Source organism: Heterocephalus glaber, unplaced genomic scaffold, assembly GCF_053883595.1.
Source record: "Heterocephalus glaber isolate CG9 unplaced genomic scaffold, H.glaber_assembly_v1.0 deba00000122, whole genome shotgun sequence".
NCBI classification, from domain to species: domain Eukaryota; kingdom Metazoa; phylum Chordata; class Mammalia; order Rodentia; family Bathyergidae; genus Heterocephalus; species Heterocephalus glaber.
In genome coordinates, this window is record NW_028258138.1 from 74,387,282 (window position 1) to 74,402,171 (window position 14,890).

Here is a 14,890-nt window from a genome sequence, read left to right on the forward strand (position 1 = left end):
CAGCTAAGTAGTCTGAATAAGACAAAAGGGGCAGGAAGATGCTGTTAAGTCTCCCTTGTTGCCTTTGCTACCTTGTGTGTGCCACGTTGTTTCTCCTCTGCCATGCCAATTTGTCATTCCTGCCTTGGCACCGGCCAATTATGGACTGAAACTTCTACGAACTCTAAGCCAAACAAACCCCTTCCCCTCTAACTTTTGGTGCCAGGTATTTTGTCTCAGCAATGAGAGGAAAGTAACTAACACTCTAGTTAAAAGTTTTATAATTGAATCAAGTATCAGTTTTCAAATATATTAAAATTAAGAAACATTAAAAAGTTAGCTTCTTGGTTGTACTAGTCATATTTCAAGTGTTCAGCAGCCACACACAGCTAGTGCCTACACTCCTGAACAATGCAGGTCAACAAGTATGAAGACAAAAAACTGGCCTCCAAGATGGAGGGATTGAAGAAAGTTGTTCTCCTTCCCTTGTTCCCTAACTCAGGTCAACTGGAACAACAATGTCTACTCCTATAAATGCTCTACCTTCATTTTCTCAGCCTCTTTATCTGGTCCTTATATCTCAATATCCAGGACTACTGCCTGAGATGATTTTCTAGACTTTATCCTTTGCACTAAATATAACCATGCAATAAAGTGCTGACATACTTAGCCCACGTGAACTGTGGAACTAGCTGGTCCCATTCAGAATTCCCACTGTAACAATCTGATCAGTACACACTGCATACATGTGTAGAAATATCACACTACATTCAATAAACATGTACAAGTACATGTTATTTAAAGATTTACTAGTGGACTTTTTCATCTCTATTTTAGACTTGTTCTATAGGCCTTGAAGAGACAACATACTCAAAACTCGTTTGTTCTATACTGTTGAGTTACTACACTTAAGTCAACAAAGTTAACCCTGAGAATATAAAATACCTGAGGCTGTATTTACAGGCAGTCATTGGCAAGCTGTCATTCCTTATCTATCCAACATGGATTTTACCTTCTTCTGTACTATGTACCCTAATTATGCAGCTCAAAAAGTTGAGTTCTGAACCAAATTAGGATATATACAGTATACAAGATAGTAACAATTATATACCAGCCTGGTATATCCTTGTTTAGAAATTCAACCAATCTGTGATTATCTATGAAAATAAGTAGCAATAGAAACAAAGATAACTTTATATATCTCCTAAATGTCATTCAGAGTTTGAAACTTTTCTCCTATAAACCCAGACATAGTATCTTTTTTTACTTTTCTTCTTAGGAAATTGACAGTAAGTAAAATGACTACTCGATAATTAGAAGCTAATCAGAAAAAGAGAAGCGCAAGCACATACGTGTATCTAAATAAAAACAATTAAAATGAAAGACTGCATAATCCTGATATCAAAATCCCCAGAATTAAAAATAATCTTTAAATAAACAAGAGAAAAAAATGCTTACATATTTCTTTCCGAATTACTGAAGGAACAGTATGTTTTTCATATCCTTTCTTTTTAGATCCACATTTTTTATCTTCTAAAGATCTGGAATTACATCTATTTTCTGAATAAACTGCTTCTGAACCTATTTATAAGTAAAATAAAATTCATCAACTTAAGAAAAAACTATTTGAGAAAAGGTGACAATGAAAAAGCATTAAAAAAAATAAAACCTGAATCTTCATTTCTCAAAATGTCCCGCAGCAAAGCAGCACAACCATCAAGTCCCTGTATGGTTTCAGTCTGCAAGGAGAAAGTAATTTAGAACATATTTGTATATACAACTATAGTGGGGGAGAAGATAGATATAAAATGAAGTTTTAAATAAATTTATTTACAATCAACTTATTATTGGTTAAAAAATGCTTTAAAGCAATAGCCTTCAGACTTCTGTAGGGAAGTTAATACTTTACCTTTGCATTTTATTTCTGCTTCTTAAACTTTTGCCTTAAGACTGACTGGTGTGTATTACAACTACTCAGGTTGATCTTACCTGACTTTCCGAATCAGAATGGATGGGACATCCAGAATCTGCGTTAAAACGTGAGATTTTTCTTATATGGGTCCTAGAAAACAGGATTAACATTCTTACAAATAAAATATTTTTTTCTCAAAATACATTAGTAAGTAGTCATTTTGTTTCTAGTAAAAACTGGAAAAAAGGGCTGGGGATTTAGCTCAGTGGTTTCGCCCCCTGCTGCGCAAGCGCAAGGACCTGAGTTCGATCCCTGGTACAAAAAAACAAAACAAACAAACAAAAAACTGGAAAAGAAAGCTTATTTAACCATATAAAAAACAGAGGACATTATGAAGACCATAAAGTCTGTTAAATCCTAAAGTAATCCTAGGTAGATAGGACAAACTACTCCATAAATCTTGTGAAGGTACAAGGCCCATTTAGTTTTCTGGGGTAGGCAAAACATAGTCCAGCCCCCTAAAATATTTCCAGAAGTTTAAGTACTTACCCTTTCTTTCCATTTGTTAATTTAGCAGATCCAGGGTGCCTTCCTGAAGACAATACCTGTGACATAATGTATTACATTATAGTATACATACAAACATTTTTGTACTCTATTTTCAATATGACATCATGACAAAACTTGAAATGTCATTCATGTTTTTATCTTCTCAAACTCAAGCTCTGAAACAGTAAAGTTCCCATCCTCATTCCTTCTTGCCTCTTCTACTTTCTATAAATTTGACTACTCTAGGAACCTCATACAAGTGTAATAATACAGTACTTGTCTTTTCGTTGACCAGCTTATTTCACTTAGCACATCTTTGAGCTTCATGCATGTTGTGAGATATATATCAAAATATTTTTTCCTTTATTAGGCTGAATAATTTCCATTATATGTATGTGGTATGTTATTCATTTTTTAATAAATTAGATACAGCCTTAAAATCCACAATTGTAATTTAATTCTTGTAGAGTAAATTTGTTCTATATTATGAGCAAGTTACAAATATATTTGTTTCTTAAGTCTATTAAGGTTGAAAACTGAGATATCATTTTAAGGATACCACAGTTAAGTTTCAACTATATTAAAACCTCAAATATGTTCTACATTTTCCAAATTATTTGACACATACAGGAAAATTCAAGCCATAAGATTTCATAACTGATTCCATTTATACATGTTTTTTAGAAGACATGTCAAGACCAGAACATAAAAAACCCCCTACTCAATCTATCTCATTTTTTCAGTCTTTATTTCTAAACTCATATAGCAATTCTTTTAGAAGAGTTTTCATTCTGAAAGTAAAATAGGCTATCTTTTATGTAAAAAAGGAAAAAATATATAAAAATACATATCACCAGAGTTAGTAGATGAATGTAAATGCAAAGGCATATTTTTATGTAAAATAATAGTACAAAGAAGCCTTGTATGTTACAGCCAGATTCCACAGCTTTTGACATTTTATATTTGTCATTCTCTATCTATATCCACAGCATTATTTTTTGTTTGAACCAGTTCAGAGTACGTTGGAGTCTTAATATCCTAAATGGACTTAAGAACAATGGCCGGGGATTTAGCTCAGTGGCACCATGTCTGCCTTGCAAACTCAAGGTCCAGAGTTCGATCTTCGGTACCAAAAAAACCCCCAAAACTTGTCTAGGGCCTGGGATTTAGCTCAGTGGTTCTGCTGCCTGTCTGGCAAGTGCAAGGTCCTGAGTTCGATCCCTGGCACCAAAAAAACCAAAAACAACGCCAAAGAACAAGGCCACTAATACAATTATAAAATCAAGAAATTAACCTTGATATAGTATTGGTTATAGGCCTTATTCACATTTTGCCAATTATACCAATACTGTCCTTTATAGAAAAAACTGGTCCATGTCTAATCCAGGATCACGTATTGCATTAAGATGTCACAGCTCTTAAATCTCCTTTATCTGGAATAGTTTCTTGAGCTGTCGTTCACTGCCTTTTATAACCCTGACGTAGCTGAAGAGTAGAGGCCAGTTATTTTGCAGAATGTGCTTTTGGACACTTAGATGTCTCTGATGGTTTCTCATGTTCCACTTCAGGTTGTGCATTCTTATCAAGAATACAATTAAATCATGTTGTTATCCTCAGTTCAGTAAGAGTAGACATGACATTAGTTTGCCCCATTACTGCTGATGTGAACTGATTATTTAAGATGTCTGCCAGGTTCTTCACTGTAAGGTTACTATTTTATCTTTGTAATTATTAAAAGATTTTGTGGGGAGAATCTTTGACACTGTACAGATATCCTAATCACCAAACTTTCACACAGTAGTTTCAGCATCCATTGATGGTTTTTTTTTTTTGGTACCGGGGATCAAACTCGGGTCCTTGGTGCTTGCATAGCAGGTGGCGAAACCACTGAGCTAAATCCCCGACCCCCATTGATGGTTCTTGCTTGAGTCAGTTTTCAAAGGTAGATTTTCTAACTACATCTTTCCTTCTACATTTACTAGCTGGTATTCAACTAAAACACGTAGAAAGAACAGAGAAGCACTTTTCCTTCTTCCTTGTCCATTTGTACAGTGTGGACCCATTGATTCCTATTTTATTCAATGAGTTATGATCCATTAACATTATTCATTTTGCTTATCTTTTTTTTTTTTTTTGATACCAGGGATTGAACTTGGGACCTTGTGCTTGCGAGGCAGGCAGCAGAACCACTGAGCTAAATCCCCAGCCCCACCATTATTCATTTTGATACTTAAATTGCCCCAAATTTAGTAAATTCGATGGGAGCCCTTCAAGTTAGCTCCTGTTACACTTCCTTATTTTTTACAATCTGATACAGGCTCATATATATATATATATATATATATATATATATATATATATATATTTTAACACTGTCATAAAAATATTTAACATGGGATCTATCTGAACAAAACACAGTATTGTTAACTACGGGTCCAATGTTGCTCAGAGCTCTAAAACTTATTTTATATAAACAACACTTTATACTTATTGAATAGCAACTCCCTCTTACCCTCTCTCCTCCTCTACAACCACCATGGTATTCTTTGCTTCTGTTTGACTACTTTACATACCTCAAATACGTGGAATTATACAGTATTTGTCCTAGAACTAGTTTATTTTACTTAGCATAATGTCAAGGTTCATCTTTGTTATATGCATATAACAAAGTTTTCTTCTTGATTCAAAGGTGAAAAATATTCCACTGTATGCATATATTTTCTTTATCCATTCATCTGTAGATAGACATTTGTTTCCACATCTTGGCTATTATGAATAATGCTACAATGAACATGAGAGTGCAAATATCTAAAGATCTTGGTTTCAATTCTTTGGGGATAAATACTCAGAAGTGCAATCAGGTGGATCATGAGATTTCTATTTTTAACTTTCTGAGGACTCTGCATACTGTTTTTCATAGCACCATTTATATTTCCACTAATAGTGTACCAGGGTTCCAATTTTTTAACATCCTCGCCGACACTTGTATATTAGGTAATAAATACCTCATTATGGTTTTAATTTGCAATTCTCTGTTAGTCAGTGATGTTGAGAATCTTTTCATATACACACTGGCCATCTGTATGGTTTCTTTAAAGAAATGTCTACTCAAATCCTTTACTTGTTTCTTAATTTTTTTCTTTTAATTTTTGAGGTATGGAGTTCGTCATATATACTGTGGATATTAAATCTTCACCTGACCATGGCTTATAAATATTTTTTCTCATTCTGTGGGTTTCCTTTCTACTGATGTTTTCTTTGTTGCACATTTTAGTTTGATGCATCCAGGCACATCTTACAATATCCCTGCCTCATCTCTAAAGTTGGCTGTTTTTGTTCATGTAGTGGATAGTAATGGTATTTAGAAACCAAGATTTAGATACTACATGTGCTCTTTGCTACTAGGGTCTCCAATCTTTTTCACACGCATATTTTTACTGAGTCACAATGAGTAAATACTTGCAATTTTGAATCTTTTTTTAACTTTTAAATCATTTTCCATATTAACATTGAAAAATTTTTAGTGGCTGTACGATATTTAATGGTCCTTAAATAGAAGTAATATAATATGCTCTTGGTTTGTTTCATATCTTTCAAAATGAAAAACCAAACCAGAACAATCCTTTCTATAGAATGAAAATAGCCTTTCCATACTTAGGACTAAAAGTACAATTACTTGGTGAAAGGTTATAACAGTTTAATGGTCCTTGATACAAATGTAAAACTGCTCTCCAGAAGGAGTGTCCCAAATCACAATACAGGGAGAAACAGTTTGTTTTACCTCCCCCTAGTTTTGTTAAAAGTTTGTTATTTGAGAATACAAACATGTTCATAGTCTTGCTTCCTATCAAGTGCATATTAACGTCACCTTTTTAGAATGACGTAGTTTCTAAAAACCTCTAACTTAATCCATACCCTATAAACTGTCATTTCTACGATGTGTGAATCTAAAATCGAGAAATGTGGCTTAGTCATACAAATGCATCTACGAAGGATAGTATTATGTTTAAAAGAATGAACTCTGGCACCAGCTATGTGAGTCTGAACCCTGTTTTTTTATAGGTAACCGGCTGTGTAACTAACTAGTTAGGAAGTTATTTGAATTCTCTATCTCTCAGTACCCGCATCATAAAATGAGGATAATAACTACCCCAATAAGGCTATTTTGAAGACTGAGTTATTACACCTAATATATGAAAGTACTTATAGTAGTAACTGCAACATAATAATCACTAATGTTAGCTATTATCACTAGGATGATAGCAAGCTAGGTTTTTTTTTTAAAGATAACTAAATTTTGTTGTACATCTTTCAACTTTGTGGTAGATATTTTATCAGGTTCTTTTATTTGATCCAATTCTTTTCTTTTTTTTTTTTGGTGCCGGGGATCGAACTCGGGTCCTTGCGCTTGCGCAGCAGGCGGCGAAACCACTGAGCTAAATCCCCGACCCCCGATCCAATTCTTTTGAGATATAACTCACACCTATTATGCCTACCTAACAGTAAAGAAACAAGAAGAGGGGCCAGGGATTTAGCTCAGTGATTTCGCCGCCTGCTGCGCAAGTGCAAGGACCCAGGTTCGATCCCTGGTACCAAAAAAAAAAAAAAAAAAAGAAAGAAACAAGAAGACCAGAAAAGCAGAAGTGCTTTGTACTATCATTATCATAGTGGTAGAACTGGACTCTGAATCTAGTAACTGTGATTACAAAAACCATGTTTTTCCTCCTTGATGAATGCACATATTCTGGGTTCATTAAATACTGTAAAAATCTATAAGGGTGAGGCTAGTCCAGAAGTATTCTTTGATTTTTTTTTTTTTTTTTTTTGGTACCAGGGATCTAACTCCAGACCTTGCGCTTGTCAGGCAGGCGGCGGCACCACTGAGCTAAATCCCCGGCCTGTCCAGAAGTATTCTTAAAGAAAGGAAGTGTCAAGCTAGGTCTCCAAAACAAGAACAAGAGTCCTATTAACGGGGAAAACAACATCTCAGGTATGTTGTGATAAATGAAGACCAAAAATAAGAAAAATTACATGCTCTATATATTTAAGGAAAGATTATTTTAAATAGGGCAGGGAGGTCAGTGTGAGAAATACTTCATTCAATCCCTGAAAAATATTTGACATGCCAAGTGCTGTCCCAGACCTCCAAGATATAGAGTGAAGGTGAACCAGCAATATCTCCCGCATGAAAATGGAGACGCGAAGATGTCAGGCAAGGGTTCTGAGAGGGTTCTCGCATTGAGGACGAGGAGGTGGACAGACTTTGTTAGGCCTAGAGGGGCTTCTAGGCGGACCAAAACGTCTCCCGGCAGGAAGCAGGAAAGGGCACTGAGAAGCCGGCGTTACAGGGCAAGTAGGTATGCTGGAGAGGCCTGGATTGGGGGAAGGAGCTGAAAAGGCTAAAAAATGATGGGCTGCCTGACCAAAGAATGAGATTTACCTTGCATGAGACGTATACTTATGTTGGATTTTAACCATAATCATTTTGCTGCATCGAGGAGCGTGCAATTGAGGGGTGGAACTAGAGGAAGAGACACTAATTGCAAGACATTTTAGAAAGTACCAGCAATTGGGTTAGAAGATGAGCTAACAGCAGCACTGGCAGAAAAACCGAAAAGCTGGGTCTGATGCGATGGGGTGCTGAAGCGAGGAGAGTGAAGTCATTCGACCAGCGGCGAAGGCTGGGGTTCCAACTGGACTTGACACCGAAGCCGACGCCCCGGACGACCAGGACGACCTCAACAGAATGGTTATCTACGGACCTGCGGGGACCCTTGGACACTTCTCTGTCCCCTTCTAATGCAACTGCGTTGTCTTTGTTTATATTTTATTCTCCTGGCCGGAGAACCCCCATCAGTCCCTCGCCAGCCCCCACAATGGACTCCTCAGTCCGCAGCCCTCACCTGGCCCGGCCGAGATCCGGACCTGACCATCTCTCGAAGCCTCAGAGAACCCAGAAGGAGGAAAGCGAGACCGCACTGCAAAATGAATTAACCGCCACAGACTCCCATCCCCCTCCAGCCCTGCCCCCGAGCTTCCGCTTCCGGGAAGGCGCCCGCCCAACCTCGCGCCTCATGGCCCCTAGCGCGCGGCTGCGGTCTGGGCGAACACTACAGACCAATATCCCCAATCCGTCACACAAGGCGGAGGGTGGGAGGAGCCAACAGAACGCACGCAGGAGGGCGAGACTGAGGTGGAGGGGCGGGGCGAGACCGGGAGGGGCGGGGCGAGCGGAGAGCAGTAGAAACCAACAAAACTGAACGCACGTGGGGCGGGGCCAGGCGTGTTGGGTGGGGCTGGGGGACGGGGTCCGAGGTCCGGGGTCCGGGGTCCTGGCGGGTGGGCGTGGGACCACTGAAAGAGTGCAGTTGGTGGGTTTGTTCCTACCTACGTCTGGCGGGGAGCGCTGCACCTCTGGCAGCTGGAGAAGCCGGGCCAGCCAGCGCCAGAGGAAGGAACTGAGTTGGAGGGCGGATAGGTTTGAGAAACAACCAGGCTCTGCGCTTGGGTTTTAGGCCTTTATGTTTAGTTCGCAGTTATGTGTGCTGTCTTGGTTTTCTTCTTAAAACATTGGTACAGTATCTTTATCTTTGCCTAATTCTGATGGGAATTAAAAATTACTCACTGTGGCCCCATCTTAAAACAGTGCTAGCTGTGTATTCTCCTGTGGCGGTAGTAACTGTTGATAAAGAATGGCACCGGCTCTTACCATTGATAAGCTACACTAATTGCAATAGGGATTAGTCATTGGTTTGTAAGGCTCTGTGTTTAGGGTTAATTTTCAAGTCAAATTGGGGAGAAAGTAACTCGGTTGATCACTGTTTTTTTACAGGGAAAAACAGCTACCTTTAAAAGTGTTACAATTGATACTGAATACCAGGAACTAAAATCTATCTACCAATGTATTTTACACTCATTGAGGGGTTTTAGGACACTGGTACATTTAGTTTTAGATTAGATTAAGCTGGGAAACCCTTTCCTTTCCCATCCCCCTCACAAGTACCTAACACATTTACCTCAAATTCTAGGCGTTGTACTTAGTTAACTTGATTTTTTTAAACCCTGATTTTTCTTAATACGTATTTTTTAGAAAATATAAATAAAAAATCACTCATATATAGATAGTACAACATGATATGTATCATCTTTTTCTTTAATGGCTCGTCAACATTTTCTCAATGTAGTTATAAAATAGCTGTGTGATATTCCCCACTTCTCTGCTGTTTGCAATTTTATGCCCCCCCCGTCTTGTTATTTGCTATTATAAATAATGCAATGTGCTGAGATCTGAAAGAGGGGAGAGAAGAGTATTCTAAATGTATGGAGCACAGCATGATGTTAAGAAAGACCAGGAGAGGCCTTGTGGCTTAGTATAGACAGTGGGAATGAAATATGTGCAGGAGTCAGACTCTGAGATCCTCATAGATTAGGGATTTGGGTTATTATCCTAAAGGATTGAGAATGCCTAAAGGTTTCAGCAGGGGCACAGTGAATTGACTGATGTTTTACAAAAATGACTGGCCGCAGTATAAAGCAGCAGTTCCCATTCTACAGCCATCCAGTCTGCTGCCATTTTGTTATTATTCAGCATGTGAGGGTTTTTTTTTTTACACTTTTAGTTTTTAAATCAAAAGAACAATAATGATGTGAAAATTATGAATGTCATAAAGTTTTATTGGAACCAAGTAGATTGTAATTCTGAAAGACCTTATCCCAAAATGCCCAAATCCCAAATGTCGAAATCCGTAAAGCTGAAATTCTGAAAACAGCAATTCCAATTTGGAGGGGAAAGAAATGAACTAGTTGAGATACACTGCCAAATTCTGGACAATGTATAGGTGCATTTTGGGTTATATTTTGGGGTGTCTGGGAGGGTGTTTCCAGAGATCAGTGTGTGGCTGAGTGGATGGGGTGGGAAAGATCTACCCTCAATGTGGACAGGCATATATATCACAAAACAGTCACACTCACTTGTTTCTGTATTATCCATGTCTGCTTTTGTGCTACAACAGCAAGATGTAGTTGCCACGGAAACCCTATGGCCCACAAAGCCTATTTCCTATCTGGATCTTTATAGTGTAGATGCAGAGGTTGTTTTGAGGAAAGAGAAACATGGATGTAAGTTCTCCCCTCCCCCATTCAGTCTCAGCCCTTCTCCTTGTCCCAGTGACTGACCTTTAAGAATGACATCACTCATACTTGCCCTCCAGCTTCTGGTTGTGCTTAGTAAATAAGAACAACCAGCAGAAGACAAGAGAGGAGGAGAGAAATTTGTGTATTCCTCCATCTCAGCACCATCTGATTGATGCAGTGGAGCTCTGCAACTAAAGATCCACCCAGGAGCCCCTGGGGCTCAAGTTCTCTCCAGGCTCCAATAAAACATTTCCCCTTGTTCCTTCAGTCATAGGGATTATAATGGTTTGCTAGTCCCTGGATGCCCCAGTACCCTTTGGTGATTTCCTTTTCCTCAGCTCTGTAAAACTTCTTTTATTTATCATCAGAATATCAGCTGAGTGTCCTGTTTCCTGCCAGGACCAGATGATAAGAAATCTGGATACAATATATATGAAGGCAATGGGAGCCAGGGGGAAAGGGGTGGGAGAGGTGATGAAAGACAAAGAGGACACATAGGAGGTGAAGTAGACAGGGGTTGGTAATAGACTTAGGAAGTAAGGCAAGGGGTAGATATTTACCTTGGCCCCAGCTTGAGTTTTGGACCTGGAGATTAGTTGAGAGAGATCCACATCAAGGAGGGAAGTGTACGGACCCACTTCCCTCAACATTTTCTTATGAGATAATGCAAACTAAGAAGTCTTTGCATTAGGGAGTGAGGCTAGAGATTAGGATGTGGCCAGTTAGCTGGCCAAGTGGGCAGTGACCTGTCAATCATGGAAATCCACGACACGTGCAGAAAAACAGTTCCAAGCCCTGCACCTGGGAACAATCAGAAAGTAAGAAATCAAGCAGGTTTTTGATAGAAGAGCCTAGGTCTGACCCTAGATTTGTAAATTCTTTCAGTGGCTTGCCCTGGATTCTATAGAGTGTACTGCTTTTCCTACTTTTAATTGGCCCACACTCACTCTGCAGAGCATATTTCTTTTCCTATCTTTAATACCTTTAGTAGATGTAAACCTGGCTACCTTTTACCCTGGTCTTGACCAATTCCTTGTTCAGGACAAGAACCTAGAAAGCATCTCTAGGAGTCCACAGCACTCCAGAACCCAGTAACAGGAACCATTTGAGAGGAAATTGAGTCAACTACTGGGTATTTGAATCCAGAGCTTGGTGGGGGGGGGTGTGGGCTACATTTCTGTTGCCTGTGCTGATAGACAGGGAATTTGCCATCACGTTACTTCTTCAAGAAAGCCTTTGCTTCCACCTCTCTATAATTCCACAAACTAGACCAGTGGTGGTGAACCTATGGCATGCGTGTTATTTGTTTTTAAGACAAAAGATGTTAATGTATGAGTTGTTTTTTTCTAAGCTGAAACCTCAGCATTCAGGTTTAGTTGCGGTGTTGGCACTTTGTGATAAATAAGTGGGTTTTGGGTTGCAGTTTGGGCACTCAGTCTCTAGAGGGTTTGCCATCACTAAATTAGACCATCTAGGGCTGGGGATTTAACTGAGCTGGGGATTTAACTGGGCTGGGGATTTAGCTCAGTGGTTCCAGCATCTGCCTCAAAAGTGCAAGGTCCCAAGTTCAATCCCCGGTACCAAAAAAAAAGACAAAGTAGACCATCTGCCTAGAGTCTATACTCTGATGGAATGGCACCATTTCTATCAATTAGAATTGTGCAGTTATATGATGTCTATCTTCTCAAGTAGAATTTAATCTCTATGGAAGCAAGGGCCTAACTTACTCAGTGCAGTGTTCCCAATGCTTAGCACAATGCCTTGCACATAGCAGGAATTTAAAAATTATTTGACTAAATTGGTCTGCTGTCATGCATTGGTAATAATAGCTACTTGAAGGCCCAAAACTCAAGAGTATCGAGGACTGGCCCTGTGATCCTGATTTGGAGGTGGTCTCTCTGACATCTTGATCTAGTCAATCTCTTATAATTAAACACATTAGATCAATGAATTTTCCAGTTGGCTCACCTCTGAAGTGTGAAAATCTCTATTCATGTTGGGCCATGTCCCAGTTTATAGCAGACAACCAAAATTGCAAACACATGAAGACGTAAATTCAAAATGTAGATTTATAGCCAGGATATAAGATTCAAAAAGAAGAGGCCATGGACACTGTCATGTGTTAGGAGCATGAGCTCAGTTCTGCTTGGAAAGAGTTGAGAGATTATTCTGTTGCCTTGTGGAAACTCATTTGGTGCTTTCTGGAGCTATTTCTAACCAACCATTTTTGACCTTTTAAGATCATATACAACTTTGGAAAGTTGTTCAAGGCTTTGTAATTTTTTTCCACAGAAATGCTAATGTGTACATTTCTGAAACACATTTATATGTAATAATATCAGAGATATTCAGGAGCTGCTCCAAGGATTTCAGGTTAAGATTACTCTTCTAACCTATTTCAAAGCCAGCCATACACACTAGAGTGTCCAGCTCCTTCTCTTGCAGACCCCTGGTGATCCTGGAAGTTATTGGCTGAGGATGCTAAGTCCCTAGTTGAAGAAGGAGAGCATGGCAAATAGTGAAAATGGAATTGAGCCATGGTCTTTGCATTTTCCACTGAAGCTTTAAATGTACCTGCAGTCTTTGCTTTAATCAAAATAGCTTAATTTAGGAAATAAAGAACCCACTCCTTTTTCTTTATGAAATCCTGACTTATTGCTTCCTGAATATTTTTCTTTCTAAAGGAGAAAAACAAACCATCTGTTCCAAGGATCTCAGTTTGACAGCCTAGCTGGGGTCAAACTAGGATTCAGATATTGTTGGGCATGATAAGAAGTCCAGTTGACTGGTATGAGAGAGCCTTTAGAAAGATCTCATCATAGGGAAGAAACAGTGGCTGGGGACAATGTGCCAGGTATGTGAGTCAGGTATGAATTTTAATGCAGCACTATATCAGTCACTTATTTCCCTGTAGCCCCCATGGATGTGTGCTTGACTCAAAAAGAGAAGCAATAATAGTAGCTAAAATGTTAAAAACAATTAAAATCTCTATAAACCTTAGTGGCAGTTGCTTGTGGCTGCTTATAACTTCTTGCCTGGAGAAGCATTTTGTGAGCAAAAGGAGCAAGCTCAGGTAAATCAGAAATGAAGAAAATTAATGCCCCTGGAAGCAGCTCTCAGATGATAATAGGTGGAGGATTTGGTGAAGAAGCAGCCTTTAGCCAATAATGGATGGAGAGAGCTCCCTCACCCTTCAGTCTGGGTTAATTCTGAGATGTGTTCTATACTGTCTCCCAGAGTTCCCCAGCACTATTGGGATCTAAGGAGTAACTGGCTGAATAACACACCCTTTGTTGGCTTTCTTCCCATCATTACTTTATTCTTTGTTATGGTGTAGATCTAAAAAGTCCCGGGCCAGGGATTTAGCTCAGTGGTTCCAGCGCCTGCCTCGCAAGCGCAAGGTCCCGAGTTCGATCCCCAGTACCAAAAAAAAACACACCAAACAAACAATGAAAAGTCCCTCAAAAGTTCATGTGTTCAGACAATGGAATTTAGGCTCTAACTCCATTGGTGGATTAATCCATGGATGAGATCATAATTTGCTGGCTTTATTGGGAGGTGATGGAAATAGGAGGTGGGGCCTAGTTGAAGGAAGTACATATTGGAGGCATGACCTGGGGGCTATATCTGGTCACCAACCTCTTCCTCTCTGGCTTTCTCACCTTCTCTGCTTTCTGACCACCATGAGGTGATCAGCTTTCCTCTACCAAACTCTTCCACAATGATGACTTGCCAATGGAACCCACCAATCATGGACTGACCCTTGAGCATGGACTGAAACCATGAGCAAAAGTAAACCTTTCTCCCTTTAAGTTGACTTTCTCAGGTATTATGTCACAGTGATGGAAGGCTAACACACTCTTCTGTATCCCTATTCACCGTTCCTGGGATTGCCTCCCAAATAAACTATTTGCATTTAAATGCCAGGTATTTTCCCTGGAGGGAAATCCCATACCTAGATTAATACTGAGCATACATACAAGGCAACACAGCCTTTTTCAGTCATATAGACCTGTATTCAAATTCTTTCTCACCAGTGACATTGAATAACATAATTTCTTTAAGACTTTCTTCATCTATAAAATGGAGATAATAGCACTGACTTCCTAAGTCTGGTAATAAAGAAAAATTTGAAAATGTATGTGAAGTGTTGTATACAGTAGATTACACATAGTAAGAGCTTAATAAATGTTGACTATTATCATTAATATAGTATTTATAATACTGGGTACATGACATAGCCTAGGTAGAGGGTAAAGCTGTTTTCCACCCTGAAGTGACTACCGAAGCAGGTTGATTTGGTAGACGTGATGTGGA

General features: G+C 39.1%; 1 protein-coding gene across 2 annotated transcripts in view; it reads right to left on the reverse strand.

Annotated features, from left to right (window-relative positions):
- Positions 1-8,496, reverse strand: part of Ccdc14 (coiled-coil domain containing 14) — a 46,009-nt gene extending 37,513 nt beyond the window's left edge. Inside the window, exons 1-5 of one of the 2 annotated variants that reach the window (XM_013068805.3) lie at positions 8,344-8,496; positions 2,441-2,496; positions 1,969-2,041; positions 1,649-1,718; positions 1,438-1,560 (exon numbers count right to left, since the gene is read on the reverse strand). In XM_013068805.3, coding sequence (XP_012924259.3) covers positions 1,438-1,560; positions 1,649-1,718; positions 1,969-2,041; positions 2,441-2,496; positions 8,344-8,373 — 352 coding nt within the window. In that variant the 5' untranslated portion in view covers positions 8,374-8,496. The remainder of the gene's footprint in view (positions 1-1,437; positions 1,561-1,648; positions 1,719-1,968; positions 2,042-2,440; positions 2,497-8,343) is intronic. The other variant, XM_087216254.1, reaches the window with a different exon arrangement.
- Positions 8,497-14,890: the final 6,394 nt, after the last annotated feature.